Source organism: Typopeltis vanoorti, chromosome 1 (genome assembly GCF_054136105.1).
Source record: "Typopeltis vanoorti isolate ZY-2024b chromosome 1, IOZ_Tvanoo_1.0, whole genome shotgun sequence".
Classification (NCBI taxonomy): Eukaryota; Metazoa; Arthropoda; class Arachnida; order Uropygi; family Thelyphonidae; genus Typopeltis; species Typopeltis vanoorti.
In genome coordinates, this window is record NC_143549.1 from 114428456 (window position 1) to 114447075 (window position 18620).

The following is an 18620-nucleotide window of genomic DNA, read 5'->3' on the forward strand; positions in this document are numbered from 1 at the left end:
TGCTTAAACATTGTGATGACTTTCATTATAGTTGTAAATCTTTATAACACTTCAGTTAAAACAAACTCGAGAAAACTTTCTTGTTCTCCAATTAAAATAGAAGTGAGTCCAGTACAGTTTTATTTGTAGGTCACGAACTTAATGATGGAGTCTAAAAAGTGATCTGAAATTGTTGATATGAGGGGAGGTTGCTTAAGGATAAAAGCCAGATAAATAGGATGAGACTTCCACATTGGCTTAAAGGAATGCAGAGAACTGAAAGTGGATTCTGACATTTCCAATGGCCAGTCCTTACCATCATAGTGCTACTCATCAGTAGATATCCATTCAGTACTAAACAAAAGAAACTGGCAATTCGGAACTTAGTTGACCATACAACATGATGAGATTTTATGCTGGCTAGGGCATCTCCTAGTTAAACAGAGGCCTCTGCTGTTTTCATCAGGAACCAGGGCAGATGAAACTCCAACTCATCATCTAGATGAAGAAAAATTAAAAACCCAGTGTTAGAAGAATTGAAGATAGAAACCATCAATAACCATCAAGGAAAAGAAGGAGTAGCCATAGTATTCAACATGAAATACGAGGCTAATCTTCTCGAATGGCAGGCAATCTCAAGTAGAGTGATGTGTGTAAATATGAGAATGGGGAACTGGACAATGAGACTTATTTGTGCCTATGGTCGCACAGAAGGTTCTACTAAGGTAGAAGTGGAGGAATTTTTTGATGCTTTAGAAAAAGCAACTGACACAATGAAAAAGGAAAAGTTGGTCTTTGTTGGGGATCTAAATAGCAGAGTAGGAAACGATTGTCAGACATTCAAAAATATTTTGGGAAAATTTGGAGAATACAGAAAAGCTAATAATAATGGCAAATACCTGTTGGATTTCTGCTCAAGACATGGACTGGTTATTACTAACATAATGTTCCAACATAAAAATGTGCACAACTTCACATGGAGAGAAGATGCAAGGAATAAGAAAAGTCTCATTGACTATGTTATTGTTGATAGTGATGTTTTCTACAGAGGATTTGAAATTGGAAGTGATCACTATTTAGTCTTGAGCAGGATAAAATTGAATTTCATATTTGAAAGAAGAACCTGTAAGAAAGTTTTAAAGCAAATAAAAGTTGAGCAGTTCTCAGATGTGAACCGTAGACTAAAATACACAAAGATTATTGAAAAAAAATATGAAAGAATTTGAGAACAGGAACCAAACCTTGGAGATTCAGTGGCAAGCCTTGAAGAATACCTTGATTCAGCCAGAGAGGCATGTGGTGAGGTTTTCTGCAGGATAGAAAAATTAGAACTCCATGGTGGACACAGGAAGTTAAAGAGGCAGTGAAGGAAAAGAAGAAAGCATATCAAAAGTCCCTGGCAAATAAGTCAGCTTGTGCTCTTAGAATACAGAGACAAATGTAAGAAAGCTAACCACTGTGTAAAACTAGCTAAACAAAAGCCATGGGAGGACTTTGGCAAGAACATAGAAAATAAATATCAAGAAGGTGGCAAAATATTCTGGAGGTTGTTGAAGAAGCTTAGGAATGGAGGAAAGAGTGCTGTGAAAGGAGTTAGAGATGATAAAGGTGACATGAAAACAGGAGAAAAAGATACCCTTGAAGTATGGAGTAATTACTTCGAAAAATTGCTAAATGAAACAAGCAGTGATAGCACAGTGGTAAAAAACACTCAACAGGCATACAGTCAGGAATACATATCCATGCTTGAAGTAGAAAAAGCCATCAAAGGCTCGAAATATGGAAAGGCAGCATGAGTAGATGATATTCGACCAGAAATGCTGAAGTATGGTGGTATAAAAGTCTTACAGTGGCTGCACTGCATAGTTCAGAAAGACTGGACAGAGGGACTAATTCCTGATGATTGGAGTAGAGCTCTCATAATACCCATATATAAAAAGGGAAATAAAACTGAATGTGAGAATTACAGAGGTATTTCCCTACTGAGTGTTCCTGGCAAGATTTATGCCAGTATACTTGAGAAACGGTTGAGAAGAATTGTGGAAGAAAAGCTGGGTGAAGAACAAGCTGGATTCAGGCCAAGTAGAGGCGTTCAGGATCAGATCTTCACTTTACGACAAATAGTGGAGAAAGCATGGGAATATAACAAAGATTTGTATTTAAGTTTTGTCGATCTGGAAAAGGCATATGACAAGGTGCCAAGAGAGTAGCTATTCAACACACTACAGTTGTATGGTGTCAATGGGGCATTATATCAAGCAATACTTAGTCTTTATTTGAGTTGCAAGTCAGCAATTAGAATTGAAGGAAGTACAGGAAGATGGTTTAATGTTAAATCTGGTTAAAGAAGGATGTACATTATCCTCTCTGTTATTCATTATCTATATGGATCACATTATGAAGGAAAGTGGTATTAAACATGATATCAGAATTGGAGATGTTAATGTATGCTCTTTGCTTTATGCGGACGATGTTATACCTCTAAATAAATCCGCTAGAAGTTTGCAGGATTGAATGTCTAAATTGAATAACTGTTGTAATAGATATGGTATGAAGGTCAGCAGTAAAAAGACAAAGGCAATGAAAATAGGTAGAATCGTTGAAAATATCAACTGTGTTATGAATGGAGAACCTGTTGAGCAAGTAAAACGTTTCAGCTACTTCGGCATGATGTTTAGTGAAGATCGTAAATTAAATATGGAAATAGACAACCGAATCAACAAAGTTGGTATGGTAGGAAGTCAATTGAATAAATTCATATGGAATAAGAGAGAAATTAGTCAGAACACTAAATTAGCTGTATACAAGGCAGTGTTCAAAATAGTTTTAACTTATTTAGCTGAGAGCTGGGTCAGAAGTAAAACACTTGACCAAAGACTAGAGACCACAGATATGAGAGAGATATTGAGAAAGATTAGAGGCGTAAACAGATGGCATCTGTGGCAATATCATGTAAAAAACGAGGATATTAGGAAAGAACTAGACATTGTCGGCATCCAGGAATGTGTTAGCAGAGCTAATCTTAGGTGGTATGGTCACTTAAAAAGAATGTGCGAAGAATGATTAGCAAAGCAAGTGTTCTCCTGCCATGTTGGTAGGAGAACGGCCCAGAGGAAGACCAAGATATAGGTGGATTGATATGGTACAAAGTGCCTTAGACAATAGAAATATAAGATCTGGTAATGTTGAGTCTTGACAAGTAACAGACTGATTTGGAGGAAAATTCTAGATAGGAAGTTAGTAATGATGTAAATTTTTCATGTAGTACTATCATATTCTGTACACCCCTTGAGGGTATATGTCAGGAATTTGATGATGATGATGATGAACCATCAGTATTAGGAGTATTAATGGGATGGAAATCAAACATGTAGAAAATGTGAAGAACTACTATATGGAGATAATTGGCATTACCAAGACAAACGATACAGAAACAAGTGAGATCCTACTAAATAAGAATATGATGTTATTTTCAGGCAATAATGATCAAGGAAATGAAGGAGTAGTGATAGCATTCAACACCAAACATGAAGATGATCTTCTTGATTGGAAGGTAGTTTCAAGTAGAGTTATGCAGACAGACTTCAAAATGGGAAATGAACAATGAAACTTATTTGTGTCTATGGTCCCATAGAATGTTCTCCTAAGGAGGAAATTTCCTTGATTGTCATTGCCTGAATATAACATTTTGTATTTATTGCTCAGGAAGATCTCACCAGTTTTTGCCTTTTTTGTTTCAGTCACTCCTATTATGTCAATCTGGTACTTATCCAATTCCTCAGCTATCTTCATATCTCTGCCATTCAGGCATCTTATGTTGATAGCCGATCTTGAACTCTGGTGATGTTGAGTTGGGGTGAGTTTTAGGATTTGTTCCAATAACTGACTTTTCGCTGTTTGCCCTGGTTCCCTTGGCAAAAACAATGGGGGCCTTGTTTAACCGGACAACACCTCAGCCACCATAAAATTCTGTCATGTTGTGTCTTCATTCTATATTTTGGTTTAAGCGAATACGAATACAATTTGGTCGGTTAAAATCCCAAATTGCCAGCCCATCCTTGTTCATTCAGTATCCAGGTAGATACTGAATGAACTGAATGAATTGAATGTCCAATCTTCACCATGAGAAGGTGAGGATTGGACACTAGGTCAGAAGCCCTGGTTGGTTCTCCACATTCCTTTAAAGGCTATGTGGAAGTCTCCTCTCAGTTATACAAATTTGACCCTTAAGCACCCTACTGTAACAAATTTGTCATGAAAATCAGAATAAGAAAAGCCAAAACTATGAAAATAGTAGAAACATAGAAAACTTCAGCTTCATTCTCAGTGGAGAACCTATAGGACAGGTAAAATATTTCGGCTGTTTAGGCACAATTTTTAGTGCCTAAACAGAATAGAATAGAACAAATTTTGTATGGTTGGGATCCATCCAAATAAATTTATAGGGAATCAGAGAGAAATTAGCGAAAACACTATAGCATATACAAGACCGTATTCCATCTGATTTTAAGTGATGGATCTGAGAGTTGGTTTATAAATAAAGCACTTTCTTTATCAAAGATTAGATATCACAGATATCAGAATCCTGAGAAAGATTAGTGGAGTGAATAAATCTCATCAGTGACAGAATCATTTTGAAAATGAAGATATTAGGAAGGATATTGACATTGTTGGCATTCAAGAATTTGTGAGCATGGCTAATCTAAATTTCCCTCTCCAGGTGTTTGATGCCAAGATGACCCAGGAAAATGACCAGAGGAAGACCGAAATCTAGATTGATCGATTCAGTTTGAAGTGCCTTAGAAGTCTGAAATGTTAGATACGATAATATTAGTGTGCTGAGAAGTAATAGATTAGTTTCCAGGAAAATTGTTGTTAGGAGCCTAGTAACAATGTTAACTTGATCATGTAGTACTGGCATAGTAGCCCATACACCTCTTGAGGATAGATATGAGGAAATTGATGGTGATGATAATTCTTACCAAAGTCTTCCTATTACTTTGGTTTAGTTAATTTTATACGTCACTTCACTCTGTTACATTTTTTTTTCTGCATTATCTGAGAGCACCTACTGACTAATTTTCTAATAACTTTCAGAATGCTTTCTTCTTTTCTAGAACTACATGTTTAGCTCCTTGAGTTCACCATGGAGTTTGAATTTTTTTCTCCTTGCATGCTGCATCTCACCACTTACTTTCCTATCCCAATCAATCAATGTTTTCTTCATCTTGACTCCACATCTCCAATTGATTCTTGTTTTCAAACCTTTTCATGTTTTCTTGAATAGTACTTTTATAAATGAGTATGAAGTATACCTCTGACTGGAACCATGCAACTGTGATTTTCAGCTTTAATAATACAGGTAACCCTCGTATAATGCGGTACTTATACAATGCAGTTTCGATATAACACCATCTACAAATTGTAGTAACCCTTTATCTTTTTATATATTTTTCACCGTGCTATTTAAAAATCAAATTTTATCTTTGTCAAATTTGCGTCTGCCCATATCATGCATGTAGCGAATTTATAAGAAGCAAATTTATATTAGGGAAAATATCCTTTAGCACGCATGTACTTCGATTACCATATAAAATGTTTATTGTTGAAAATAGCCTTCGTTTTTTGCCAAGAAAGGGCATTAAAATCATAACTGTGTTAATCTCAATCTGAGCACTATTTTCTGGTGAGTTATATACAATATGTAATGTTTTTTTTATGTGAAAATTCATTTTTATAGTAATGGCCACTTAGAGGTCTTTTGTGATATGGTTGAAAACGAAATTAGTGAATTGATTGATTAGGAAATAGATTTAAATGAGAAGGAACTAGTACAGTTAATAGATGACGTCGAACCAAATGGCAGGTGAAGTTCTGCCAAAGATTCTGATTGTGATGAATCTGTTAAAGAATTCAGTTTAAAGAAATTAGCAGAAGGATTGGACTTGGCAAGAAAGTTAGGAAGTTATTTTATGCATAATAATCCCTCAATGGAGCCCTCCGTAAAATTCACAAGGTAATTGGATATTTGTTTAGCTCATATTATGAACTTAATAAAAAAATTACAGCATAGTGGTAAGGAAGGTCTTATTACTGACTTCTTGATAACTAAAATAGCTGAAGTATGCAATGAGAATTATACAAATGATGTCCAAGAAATTTCAAGTGATGACAACGTCCGGCCACTCATAAATAAATAATATCTACAAATGTTAATTTTGAAGACTGTGATGATGATTAAAATATGCACTTGATTTTATTTTGCCTAAAACATTTATGCATTATGTGCAATGAAGTTTATGTACAATTTGTAACTTTTTATAAATTATTTTTATAAACTGTATTATATATTTGTTTCATAGTTTATGTTTTCTTAACTTACATAAATTACCTAAATTAAATAAAAATATTTTTTGTTGGATATGTCATTGTTGTTTATATAATAAATAAATAAATAAACGATTTCGGAACATAACCCTACTTTTTCTATGTGATCTGAGTCTCGCATAACGCGATTTATATAACGTGGCATTTCTATGGAATCTAACATCTGCGTTATACGAGGGTTATCTGTATAAGCAAGAATAATTGTGACAGCTATGGAGGAATAAGTTTATTAAACACAGATTATAAGATATATTCTAAAATACAGAAAAACAGAATCAGATATTAGAAACAATAATAAATGAGCAACAGAATGGCTTCAGAAAAGAAATATTCTGTTTAGCTCTCCATTTAGTAGAACCTACTATGTGATGGGCACAAACATATCTAATTGTTGTACAAATTCATCCTTACTTCTGAATCAGTCTACAGCTTAATTCTTACTCAAAAGAGAAACTGAATGTGAATCAGAGTACATGATTTACCTAAAGATATCTAACACGTGATCATTATGCAAATAGGCAAGGTAGTAGTCCTGATTAAATGCACTGTAAGATATTATTAGTATTATCATCATCAGAGACCACCTCGATGTCAAGGACTCATTGAGAGATGCTATGTATCATCCAAACCAGCTGTCATACCCTCCCTTAAACTCATTCACACTAAATGTACTCGCTACTTCTACAGGCAAACTATTTCACTCACTCACTGCACTGTGAGAGAAAAATCTAGCTCTTATCCCTTTCTTAACTGCAAAGAATTTTAATTTCTATAGATCCCCCCCATGTATTCTCTCTCCACCTTCCATATAATGAAAAATTTCATCCTATAACACCCATTCAGAAGTTTATAGATATCTATCATATTGTCCCTCTTTCTCCTGGTAACTATTCTGTAGTCCACATGTTCAGAATCTCTCCTTATAATTTAAATTCCATAATCCCAACATAATCTTTTAAAATGTTCTGTGCATCCTTAGTATACACTTGAATGCTTGTTTCCACAACTTCTTTATCCCCTTGGAACTCAGGAGATCAATCCAGGTGCAGTTGTATCAAGGCCTGATAAAGAAGCTAAATGACTTACTTATTCTTACATGTCAATGTTTGCTTCAATATCACGGTTATCTCCTTTGAGGTGGCCCATAAGTCACAAAGGGGTTTAAACATTTAATATCTTTATTTATTTACTCTTTTTATTATTATTTTTTTTTGTTATAATGAAATACCATACCTGAGATTTTTCTTCATTAGTTATGAAAAACCACATCAAGTAAATGCCTTCCATTTTCACTTCACAAAGACAGCACCTTTCTACATGTTCCATGACAGCTGTTAATATTTCTTGCAACAGTGTCCTAATTTCTACATGAATATTCTTGAATCAGCTCTTGGATTGTCTGGGGACAAATTAATCTGCACCTTCACATTTTACAGAAAAATTTTAATTTTGCAAGAAAATAAATACAAAAACTAAACTAATTTATGTGTGCTCCTCTGTTCCCAATAAGTTCATTAATTCGCTTAGGCACGGACTCTATCAATGTAGAACACATTTTTCTTATTTCTGCATCTCGAAACCACACTTTTATAATGGATTGTATTAAGTTATCCTTTGTATCACAGTTTTAATTTTCCAAGTCTCTTTATCAATATGGCCCACAAATTTTCTATTGGGTTAATGTCAGGAGAGTTACCTGGCCACTGAAGCAGTTGGGTGTTGTGGTTTTTTTAGGAACTCTTTCACTTTTTTTGAAGTGTGGTATGGAGTGAGATCCTGTTGGAAGATGAATTCTTTGTCTTTCTGGATCTATGGGACCACTCTTTTCTCCAATATTTTTATGTATTGGTAACTTTTCATCATACCATCATGTATAAAACAACCCCAGAACATCCTTTTAGTTGAGTGTTTAGAAACTTGTTGAAGGTGGTTGAAAGAAGTCTTCTCAGCTGCCTGATTTGTGAACATAGGGTACTCGCTCTCCTTGGACAAAGAAATGGTGCTCATCTGAGTATATGACCTTCTTCTACTTCTAAACAGTCCAATCTTTGTACACTTTTTCCCACTGACTTTTCCTAACTAGTAAACAATCTTGAGTAAGTGTAGTTTTTATTTTTTGCCCACATTTTCCATTTCTGTCAGGTGAAAAGGTACCTGTCTCCCTAAACCTCTTTAAAATTGCACTAACAGTACTCAAACCGGCACCATGCTCATTGGCAATTTGTCTCGGAGTCATGGATGTGTGCTGAGAAAGAGTACATATTTTTGAACGCTTTCTTGGATTTTATAGCTACACAAAATGAATAAAAGACTATGACTATCAATTTGTTTACTATTAAAAATGCACAACATTATTAATAAACATCATAGAGACAGTAATAATAATGCTACTAATGCTACTCTGCTACTAATGGCTCACAAAAAGTTAAGCAAGTTTGAGCGCAGTTAGTAGTTGGAAGGAGTTAATCGTTCAATGCTGTTGGCACACTCTCCCTCAATGAGTCTTTGGACTCCCTGGAGGTGTCATAATAATAATAATGAAACCAAAACTAAAATCTTGATGAGAATTCAGCTTGTTTTGATTAATTTGTTCACTACTCTCTGTGTGTATATATATATATTTATGGATACATATTTTTATTATACTGTAAATATAATAAAAATTGTATCCACAGTAAGAAACATTTAATTAACAACAACAAAAAAAAAAAAAGGAATAAGTAAAATTGTTTATTCAAGAATGTATGTTTCAGCCTGAATATTACAGGCCATCATCAGTGGTGACAATAGTTAATTACAAAGTAGAATGCAAACAACAGATTGATTTGAAAAAGTAAGATTCCCATGTTGTTATACATAAAATAATGCAATAGTATAACAGGAAATATTGCAATAGTAATATTCATTAGCTATTTAAAAAACAAAAAAAAATTGATGTGTGATTAAAATAAGACTTTCCTTTATCTTAGATAGAGAATGGCAGTCTTTTCAATTTACATTCAGACAGTGAAGTAATTAATTCACCATCAAGTGAATTAATTACTTCAATTCATCAAAAGCCTACTTTTACTTGATGTTACATTCAACAGCAGTTGGCTCATCATGAATCACAGAAGACTAAAATTATAAAGACTTCACTGTGCTCCTACTATTTGTTTTTCTCCTGGGTTCCAAGGGGATAAAGAAGCTGTGGAAACAAGCATTCAAGTGTATACTAACATCAATTTCAGATGACTGTTGCTAATATAAGATCTGTGTTCTTGTAAACTCTTTTCTACACATCATCCAGTTTGTCCAAAGTAAGAATGCTATGCTGACAGTCACAAGGAACTTATTAGACATCAGAGAGAGCTAGAGGAGACTGTTTATCTTTTGAAGATGGAAAACAATGCTGATAATTTATTGATAGGAAGAAAAGTAGCCACTAAATTGTATTTCTTAAGAATTCTGGAAATGGATTCTGAGATTCCAAAAGTGTATGGGATTGGAACTCGACACACTGATTCCTTGTTATTTGAGCTAGAATTATTTGAACTAAAAAGCTTTTGCATGGTCCTTTCTGAGAAGCCATTAAGTTTCATATATTGTTTGATGTTTAAGAGTTCCTACTGTAATAGTTGAGATGTAGAACAAATAGTATGAGCATGTTGCAGTGAAGTTTTTATAATTTTAGTCTTCTCTGATTCATGATGAGCCAGTTGCTGTTGAATGTAACATCAAGTAAAAGTAGGCTTTTGATAAATTGAAGTAATTAATTCACTTGATGGTGAGCAAAGGAATGGAATATTTAAAAAGGACAATGGTTGTCTTTTTCCATTTCCATGGTCAATTTAATTCATGGTTGTAGATTGTTTATATTAGATAAAAAAAAAAAGTAGATAATGTGTCTTCATTATGAGGCCAGATAGCAAAAAAAAGTCTATATAACGAACTGAAAATGAAGGCTGAGGGTGTACGGCAAGAAAAGGATGGTTTCTAAATGTTAGAAATAAAAGTTAGCAATGTTGGGGAGAGTGAACTTCTCATTGTGGTTCCTTCAACTTGACTGTAAAACTTATTTTGACATAAAATATCCAGAGTTAATAACAAAGTCGAATAATTTTAGTCTATCCTGTGGAAATGCCTCTGAAAGTAGATTTAGTGTATCCTCACTAAATAGTATTTCTTATTCCTTGCTTTTTTCGTGTTAATTTAAAAAAGACTCTCATTGCACAAGTATCTCTTAAACCACATTTAATTAACAAGCTGTAATGTAAATATAGATATTTCAGTTTGTTGCTTTCAAACCATTTATGTAAGAAAATAAATTATGAAAATTTGTTATACGTGTTATAAGCAGTAGTTATATTTTTTGTGTATGTGCAAGGTGCTATAAACTGTTACATTATTTAGGACCTTTTGTCTATATATATATATATATATATATACATATACACACAAAGGTCCTAAATAATGTAACAGTTATATATAATGTGCAAACAGTTGCATAACTTCTGGGTATGATAGTTTGTTGTTGAGGTTGGAATGATGGAGAAGAACTTCAGCACTTTCTTTAAAAATGACATTCAAACCTGTAAGCTGCTTTTATGTAGTAAAGACTCCAGACAGCAACAGGGGTGCACTTTGTCTTTTGAAGAAGGTAAAAGTAGACTGATTGGGTTGATATATTTGTATGTGACCATTAGGTGAAATTTCCAGAATAAAGATCACATGATAACACAAGGTATTTGTATTCTATTTCTTTTATTGAATTAATGGAAAAAGCTTTAATTCTCTTTCTTAACATATGCCAAAATATTACCAAATTATCTCACCTGTAAAGATCCAAACTCTTGCTTGCTGCTCTCTGTACGTTTAGGTGAATATTATTTTCATTTGTTCATATGTGTATGTATTCACTTTTCTATAGAGTTTTATTTAATTTATCATTATCTCATGCCTGTACAAAACTAGCTTGATTTTATTTCTAGAGGTGTCTGCCATGTAAGATTAAGTTTATTAGTTTTTCTATTTAATGTGAGTTCATTGCAGTTCTTCAATAAAAAATTATATGAATTTTTTATGGCATTTTTTGTCATTTATTTGATAATAAATCCCTCTGTTTCATGGAAGACTGATTTTTAAAAAAATTTTTTTTTTTAGAAACCTTCAGCCAGCATCATACAGAAACCTTTCTCTAACATCAGAGAATTTGGCCGCTAGTTCTCTTACCTTATTTGATGATAGCCATGGAAGTCTCTCTTATCCTCATCCTGAAGAGGCTCTAAAGAAAGCTCTGAAATCTCTGTCAAATGAATCTTGGTATGCAGTCCTGTTTCACATTTGTTTATTAGTTCAAAAATACTTTTTTTCTTTTTGATTGAACTGGATATTGAAAAGCAAGAGAGAGCACATAGAGAGCACATACTCTTGGTTCTATAATTTTTAATTGATTTCATATTACATTATATAGATTATAGAACTTTGCCAAAATACAAATAAAGAAGAATTTGTGTATAAACTTAGAACATGTGTACATATAGTAAAATTAGAGTTTGTAGTTTTCATTTTTGTTGAATTGACATGGTTAAAAAACCAAAGAGGAAAATTGGAGGCAGTTAGACTGGTTGTGATAATTGTCACTTTCATATACTTTAGTTATACTTTTCATATGCTTTATACTTTTGCATATACACAAATAATAGCAGAATGTCCTGATATTATGGCCTGAGCTGTAATTCCAAACAGCAAGAACACTAGGTTGTCCTCACTTCAGTGGAAAATAGCAAAGAAATTGGTGTTTATGGTAGCCATTATGGACGATGTTGATGTGCAGAATATTTTAGCAATACAAGGTTTGTAAAATGAAGAGGAATGCAGCATTTTTCTAATACTATATGTATTAGAAAAACTATGGAGAAGATTAGAGGTTAATGAGAGAAGATCATTAACATATAATAGATAAAGCATAGATGAAAGTACAGAGCCTGAGTTACAACAGCATTGGTGTGTGTGGTGGGGAAAATAGGAAAATAGGATACTAGCAACTGAATTGTAAAGAGACCATAAGATGATAATTTGGCAAGCAGGTTTCTATGCCAAATGTGATCATATCAAGGTTGATTGTATGAGTGACTTCTCCATGTCTTGTTTCCAAAATTAGAGTAACTTGGCTTCAATTCACATCACTTGCCTTCAATGTAGTGAAGGTATTGGGATGATGATTTGTTGGGTGAGTTTCATCTCCTGCTTTTAGGATTCAGTGAATATTAGATAATTCCCATGCTTTTGGATAGTTACAAGATCCAAGTTTGTATGGAGTAAAATTTTTGAACACAGTTTGGGAGATATGATCAAGACCTGAAGATTTATTGGAAGTTTTTCCACTTGGTTATACTATAAATTGAAGATACCAAGAAATTATATACTTGTTTTAATCCTTTATCCAAGTGTAAGAAAACAAAGTTTGTGCCTGAAGTATTTTCAGTACTGAGGCAACTCATATATAGAGGCTAATGACTTCACATCACTTGCCTTAGTATCCCATAATGCAAAGTACTTGCAAGTGCTTTGCATTATGGAATCCTTTATTCAAGTATATAATTTCTTGGTATCATTAATTTACCTGAAGACTTGTTTGTGTCCTATCTCGGATGTTTTTCTGGCAAAACATCAGGGGAGTCATGCAATGAGTTTCTTTACTTGGTATAATCAAATAATGGAAGGTGTATTTTCCTGCCTTGGTTGTATCTATAAAGTTGGAGGAGAATTGAAGTCAGCTTTATCTTTGGATGATGTTACAATGGTACCATTTTAACATGTTTTGTTTCCTTGGTCTGAAAGCAATTATTATTATTATTATTACATCACACCTCCAGGGGAGTCCAAAGACTCATCGAGGGAGAGCATCACAACTCTTTGTCTCACTACTCCACCAACCTCCATCATCTACCACCAATGCCATCTATCGCCGACTACTAGTACTTTCACAGACAATCAATTCATTCAGTTCGAATGCCCAAGGCGGGATTCGAACTCGTAGCCTTTTGGCTGGAGAGCGGATACGCTAACCACTTGGCCAACCAGGCTGGCAAATTATGCTTGACAAGAAATTATATTATTATTTTTATCCTTTACGTAAGTGTGAGCAAAGAAAAATTGACATGGAAAGTTTCTTCACAGCTAGGCTACATGTATATAGAGGCAGTTGAATGTGAAGCCAACATTCATTTGTGAATGGAACTGTGTTATATGTTATGGGATACTAGGACAATTTGAAATAAAGTCAACTGCTTCTATATTCAGGTATCTAGTTGTGAAGAGACTTTGCGTGCAAGCTTTTGCTTGAATAATATATTAAAACAAGAATATAATTTGTTGAATTGGATTTAAACAGTATTGATGCGAACACAGATTGATAAGAAAATAACTATTTATTAACTTTAACTTAAAAGCTGTTTAAACTAAACATATTTGGTCTTTTTATAATTAAAATACAAACTTATTTAATACTGACCATTTACAAACAAACTTACATTATAGCCTACCAGTTTTGCCAGCAAACTGTCTAGGATTTTTTCAAGGCGAATAATAGATATTTTTTAAAAATATCTATACAGTGACAACCCCAGACAAGAAGAATCACGCTCCCAGCACATTTCTACTGTAGTGATCCCTTTCATCAAGTCAATTTCTTATCAAATAGCCAGAATACTAAGAGCCTACAACATCAGAGTGGTCTTCAAACCGACCACTAGCATCAGACAAGTTTTAGGATCCCCAAAAGATAAGGTGCCATTCTGCAAATATCCAGGAGTATATTACATTCCTTGCTCCTGTGGTCTTGCCTACATCGGACAGACTTCACGGAGTTTAGAAATCAGACAAAAAAGAACATGTTGTTGATGTAAACCACAACAGAAGTATCTCTTCCGGCTTAGCACATCATTTCTGTACATCTAACCACACGATAGAGTGGCAAAACAGCTCCATGCCATATCTGGATGACGACTACAGACATCGTTTATTCAAGGAAGCCACAATAGTGTTAATAACCAGCGGAAACCTCAACAGAAAGCAGGATACAATCCTAAACAGTTCACGGAAAAACTTGATCCTCTCTCTAAATCAATCTGAACTACAGCTAGCGAGTAATCACATTACACGTTTACAACAAACACGCATGCGTGATAATGAATAAGAACAATAAGTCCTCTCTGTCACGCAAACATGTAACCTTAACTACTAGTTGGTTTACAACGTTTTTTATGTTCCTTTCAATTTACATTTACTAGTTTTTATGTCTTTCCGTAAACGCCTTGAAAAAGCCAGACAGTTTGCTGGCGAAACTGGTAGGCTATAATATAAGTTTGTTTGTAAATGGTCAGTATTAAATAAGTTTGCATTTTAACTTAAAAGCTAATATTTCGCTGGTATTATATCCAGCATCTTCAGAGCACACAAACAAAGTTTGTTACAAATACGAGATAACTACAATTCGGTGTAACAGTGGGGCTAGTATAAGTAATTGCAGCATGCAACACACAAGACTAAAGTCCTAATACGGTGCCATCTGAGTTATATATTAAAAAAAAAAAAAAAAAAAAAAAAACAGTAGTCCATAGTTTTGAAATAATATAGTAGTCCTTGAAACTTTTGAAAAATAGTAGTCCAAAGTGTTTTGAAAAAAAAAAAAAAAAAAATTAAAATAAATAAATATTAATTTGGTCTTAGGCTGACTGTCTCCCAAATCTTTGGTAGATTTATACAGCCATACTTGTTAAGGTTTGGAGTATGTTTTAAGGCTTCTGTTGATTCCAGGAACAACCTCTCTGACTTGTAGAAGCTTCAGTGCAGTACTTTTGTTTTTTTCCAATTGATCCTGTGTGCTGGGGTATCCAAAGAATAGTCTGCCAGACCCGACTTGCCATAACGAAAGTGCTGGATATATTTTTTGTGTTCACTGAGGTGGATGTTCACAGTTCTTCCTGTCTGTCCGTAGTAGGCTCGATGACAAGAACAGGGCACTTCATAGACTCCTGGATGTGATAAAGGAGTGAATCTATCCTTAGGTAAATGGATGAGAGTTGCCAATTTCACATAAGGTTTAAATACAGTGTGCATTTGGTGTTTGTTAAGCACCTTAGATATCTTTTCAGATGTGCCTTTAATGTATGGGATAATGATAGTTTTGTAGTCTTCTGTGGTAGATAGCGGGGGGATTTCTGGGTAGCATTTAGTATTAAATGCATACCGTTTAAATCCAGTTCAACATGTGATGAACACATAAGCCTATCCACGCGTTTAAGAATATAATTTCTTGTCAAGTATAAATTACAATGGTATCTGGATATGTATGTGTGAGAGAGAGAGAGATAAAGAAGAATGGAAGAGCAAAACTTATCACTGTCACCATACAGCCTTAGCAAGGAACAAATTATACAAACATGTCAAGGGCTTAGCTAATTTGACTGAACATCCCTTTGGTATACATGCTGATATCCCATCTGTTCCTGTTACCAAATTCTTACCCAAGTTATGCAACACCTTTTTAACTTTATTCTCATACATCTCTATCATCTAAGCAGTCATTATTTGAATGGTCTCATTTGCTTCTGGCAGAAGGCTAGCATCTGGATTCACTGAAGTTCTTCTTCTGCTTTCATTTTTTCTTTTGCTTGCAGTACCAGGAATAAAAAAATTTTTTGGTTGCCTTTAGCCTGCATAGTTATTTCTTTTTAAACATTTAGCTTTCTATGCAATACTCATAACTTTTCTGGCCTGCCCTTGATATATATCATTCTTCTCTCACTCTTATTCTCACAGTATTCCTTCCACATCATCTCTTCTTATGGATCACTTGCTTAATAAGGTTACTTCGACATACATTTGACCTTTACCCTATTTGATCTTTGAACTGTAGGGGGACACATTCACATACTGCTTTATTTAAGCAGTATGTGAATCAACAATGCATGGGACACTGAAAAGGTGTCCCATGCATTGCTGATATCTTTTCCATTCAATAACCGATACCATAAAACCGAAGATAGTATTCTTCTGAGTTTGTAATAATTTCAGCTTTGTAGGTCAACATATGTCTTCTAATTGGAACATCTGTATTGTTAGTTGATTTCCATTCTCAGTTAAGAATTACTTTTTCCACCATTTGGTGACAGTGATCATGCTATGGCATGATCACTTCCAGTCCGTGAGCACCTTAGTCCATGGCATGATCACTATCATCATCTGGAGTGAAGTTTCTGTGGGAGTGAAGAGGGCTCCCCCTCATCCCTCCCTTCTGCAGTGAGGAGGTGGGGGTAACCTGCACCCCTCACTACAGATGATATTGCCATAGTGTTCTAAGAATTCTGTACCTGGATTCTGTAAAAATTCTGTAACTGCATAACATTCAGTGGAACTTTCCCATCTTCTCAAGTGATGACACATAGCATCATTGGTACTACTTGGAGCCAAACTCTTTCCTACCTCAAACTTGTTCCCTGATGAAATCAAGGCCCTAAAATTCTTGTGATGAAGCAACCAGACTGCCATTACATAAGCAGATAAAGGAAAACATGAAGTAGTCATGGATACTGTAGAGTACAGCTGAAAATTTCCTTTCTGTTAAAAGATCAAACCACTTACCACTCAGAAATCCTAAGCTTGGATAAAGATACCATAAATAAAAATGAAGACCCATTTTGGAAGAACCTCTCATTTCTATGGACCTCTTAAAATCCACAAAGAGGAAGTCCCATTTGGACCAATAGTCAACTGCATAGATGCTCCTACCTATTTCCTAGCTAAATTCTGAATAGTCTTTTAAGCGCTTGGCCACAGGCCACACATAAGCCTCTGAAAAATTCATCAGAATTCTTGATAAAAATAAAAATAAAAACCTCTTCTTACAGCCTACTGACATCACGTTCAATTTCAGCATCCAATCTTTATTTACTAGTGTACCTCTTACTGACACTCGTCATCTGTTACCTGAGTCATTCCCTCCAGACATAGTCAAACTGTTTGATTTTCTCATGCATTCAAACTACTTCATTTGCAGAAAACAACTCTTCAAGCAGATTGAAGGACCCTTGATGAGAAGCCCCTTGTCTTCTGCACAGTCAATATCTACTTGGAACATTTTGAATCTCTTCAGTACACTTCAACCTTCCTTTTGGTTATGCTACATGGTCGATGTGTTTGCCATCTGGCCAGAACTGAAGGATCTCTATTGACCTTCCTAACCCAAAATTTACAGCCTACACCCCCACATCAACTTCACAATGGGGAAAAAAAAAATGATGGAAAAACTAGGTTTCCTGAGTATCCTAGGAAACTAGGATAGGAAAGTATCATCCATATAAAAAATGGGCAGAATAAATCCTTGTACAATAGAGCTCATGTTATTTGCTTCAATTCCTAGGATCTCTGACAAGAACTGGACACCATCCAAAGCATCATACTGCAGAGTGGCTTTGCCTCAAGAATGTTTAAATATATCCTGAACACTTACAAGCTTAAGAACCCTGAATATGTACGTTGAGTTCCAATTCTGCATATCATGGACATTTAACTTTGAGGCAATGGTAAAGATACTGAAGAGATACAGTTTAGATCCTATGTTTTTCACTCTCAACAAAATTTCCTCCTGCTTACCATGAAAGACAAATGGTCCATTATTTCCCCCCCCCCTTCCCTCTGTGGTGTTTATTAGGTTCAATATGATTGCTTCCACTCATACTTTAGACAAACCTGAAAAATTTGGCCTAGTATAGAACAGAGTGGACACCAACCACAATATCCTCTTGCACAATACTCGTGTTTTACATCGGTGCCGTTTAAGTTTGAGAAGTTGTTTAAGGAGAATGCTGAAGCACTTCTCTACCACCAAACTTAAATTGGAATAGCTATGTTTCTATGATTTGTGAGGTTTTCCAAGATTTAGGAGTGTTTCATCCTCACAAATGGCAAGCGATAACACTTCCCTTTAGTCATGTCTATCCAATCATTTTATTCATCTCATTTTGTTGTATTTCAAAGTTAACTCATTTTTAATTTTAGTTTTAACACATTGACCGCCGTATGAATCAAATACGATTCACACTGCATTTTTTCAATGCGTTTTGTGAATCATATTTGATTTGCATAAAGATTTTTCTTTCAGGCTGTGTAGTTCACCCGTGATTCATATCTAAATGAAATGCTTATGGATAATGGAAATGTGGGGCCTGGTAAGCAGGTTTATATAGTTAGCACAGTAGAATTTCAACTAC

At 34.6% G+C, this 18620-nt stretch overlaps 1 protein-coding gene across 1 annotated transcript in view; it reads left to right on the top strand.

Moving 5' to 3' along the window:
- Window positions 1–18620, top strand: part of LOC150110328 (TOG array regulator of axonemal microtubules protein 1-like) — a 323432-nt gene that overhangs the window by 203068 nt on the left and 101744 nt on the right. Inside the window, exon 9 of the mRNA XM_090392920.1 lies at window positions 11509–11667. Within this exon, the coding sequence (XP_090249046.1) occupies window positions 11509–11667 (159 nt within the window). The remainder of the gene's footprint in view (window positions 1–11508; window positions 11668–18620) is intronic.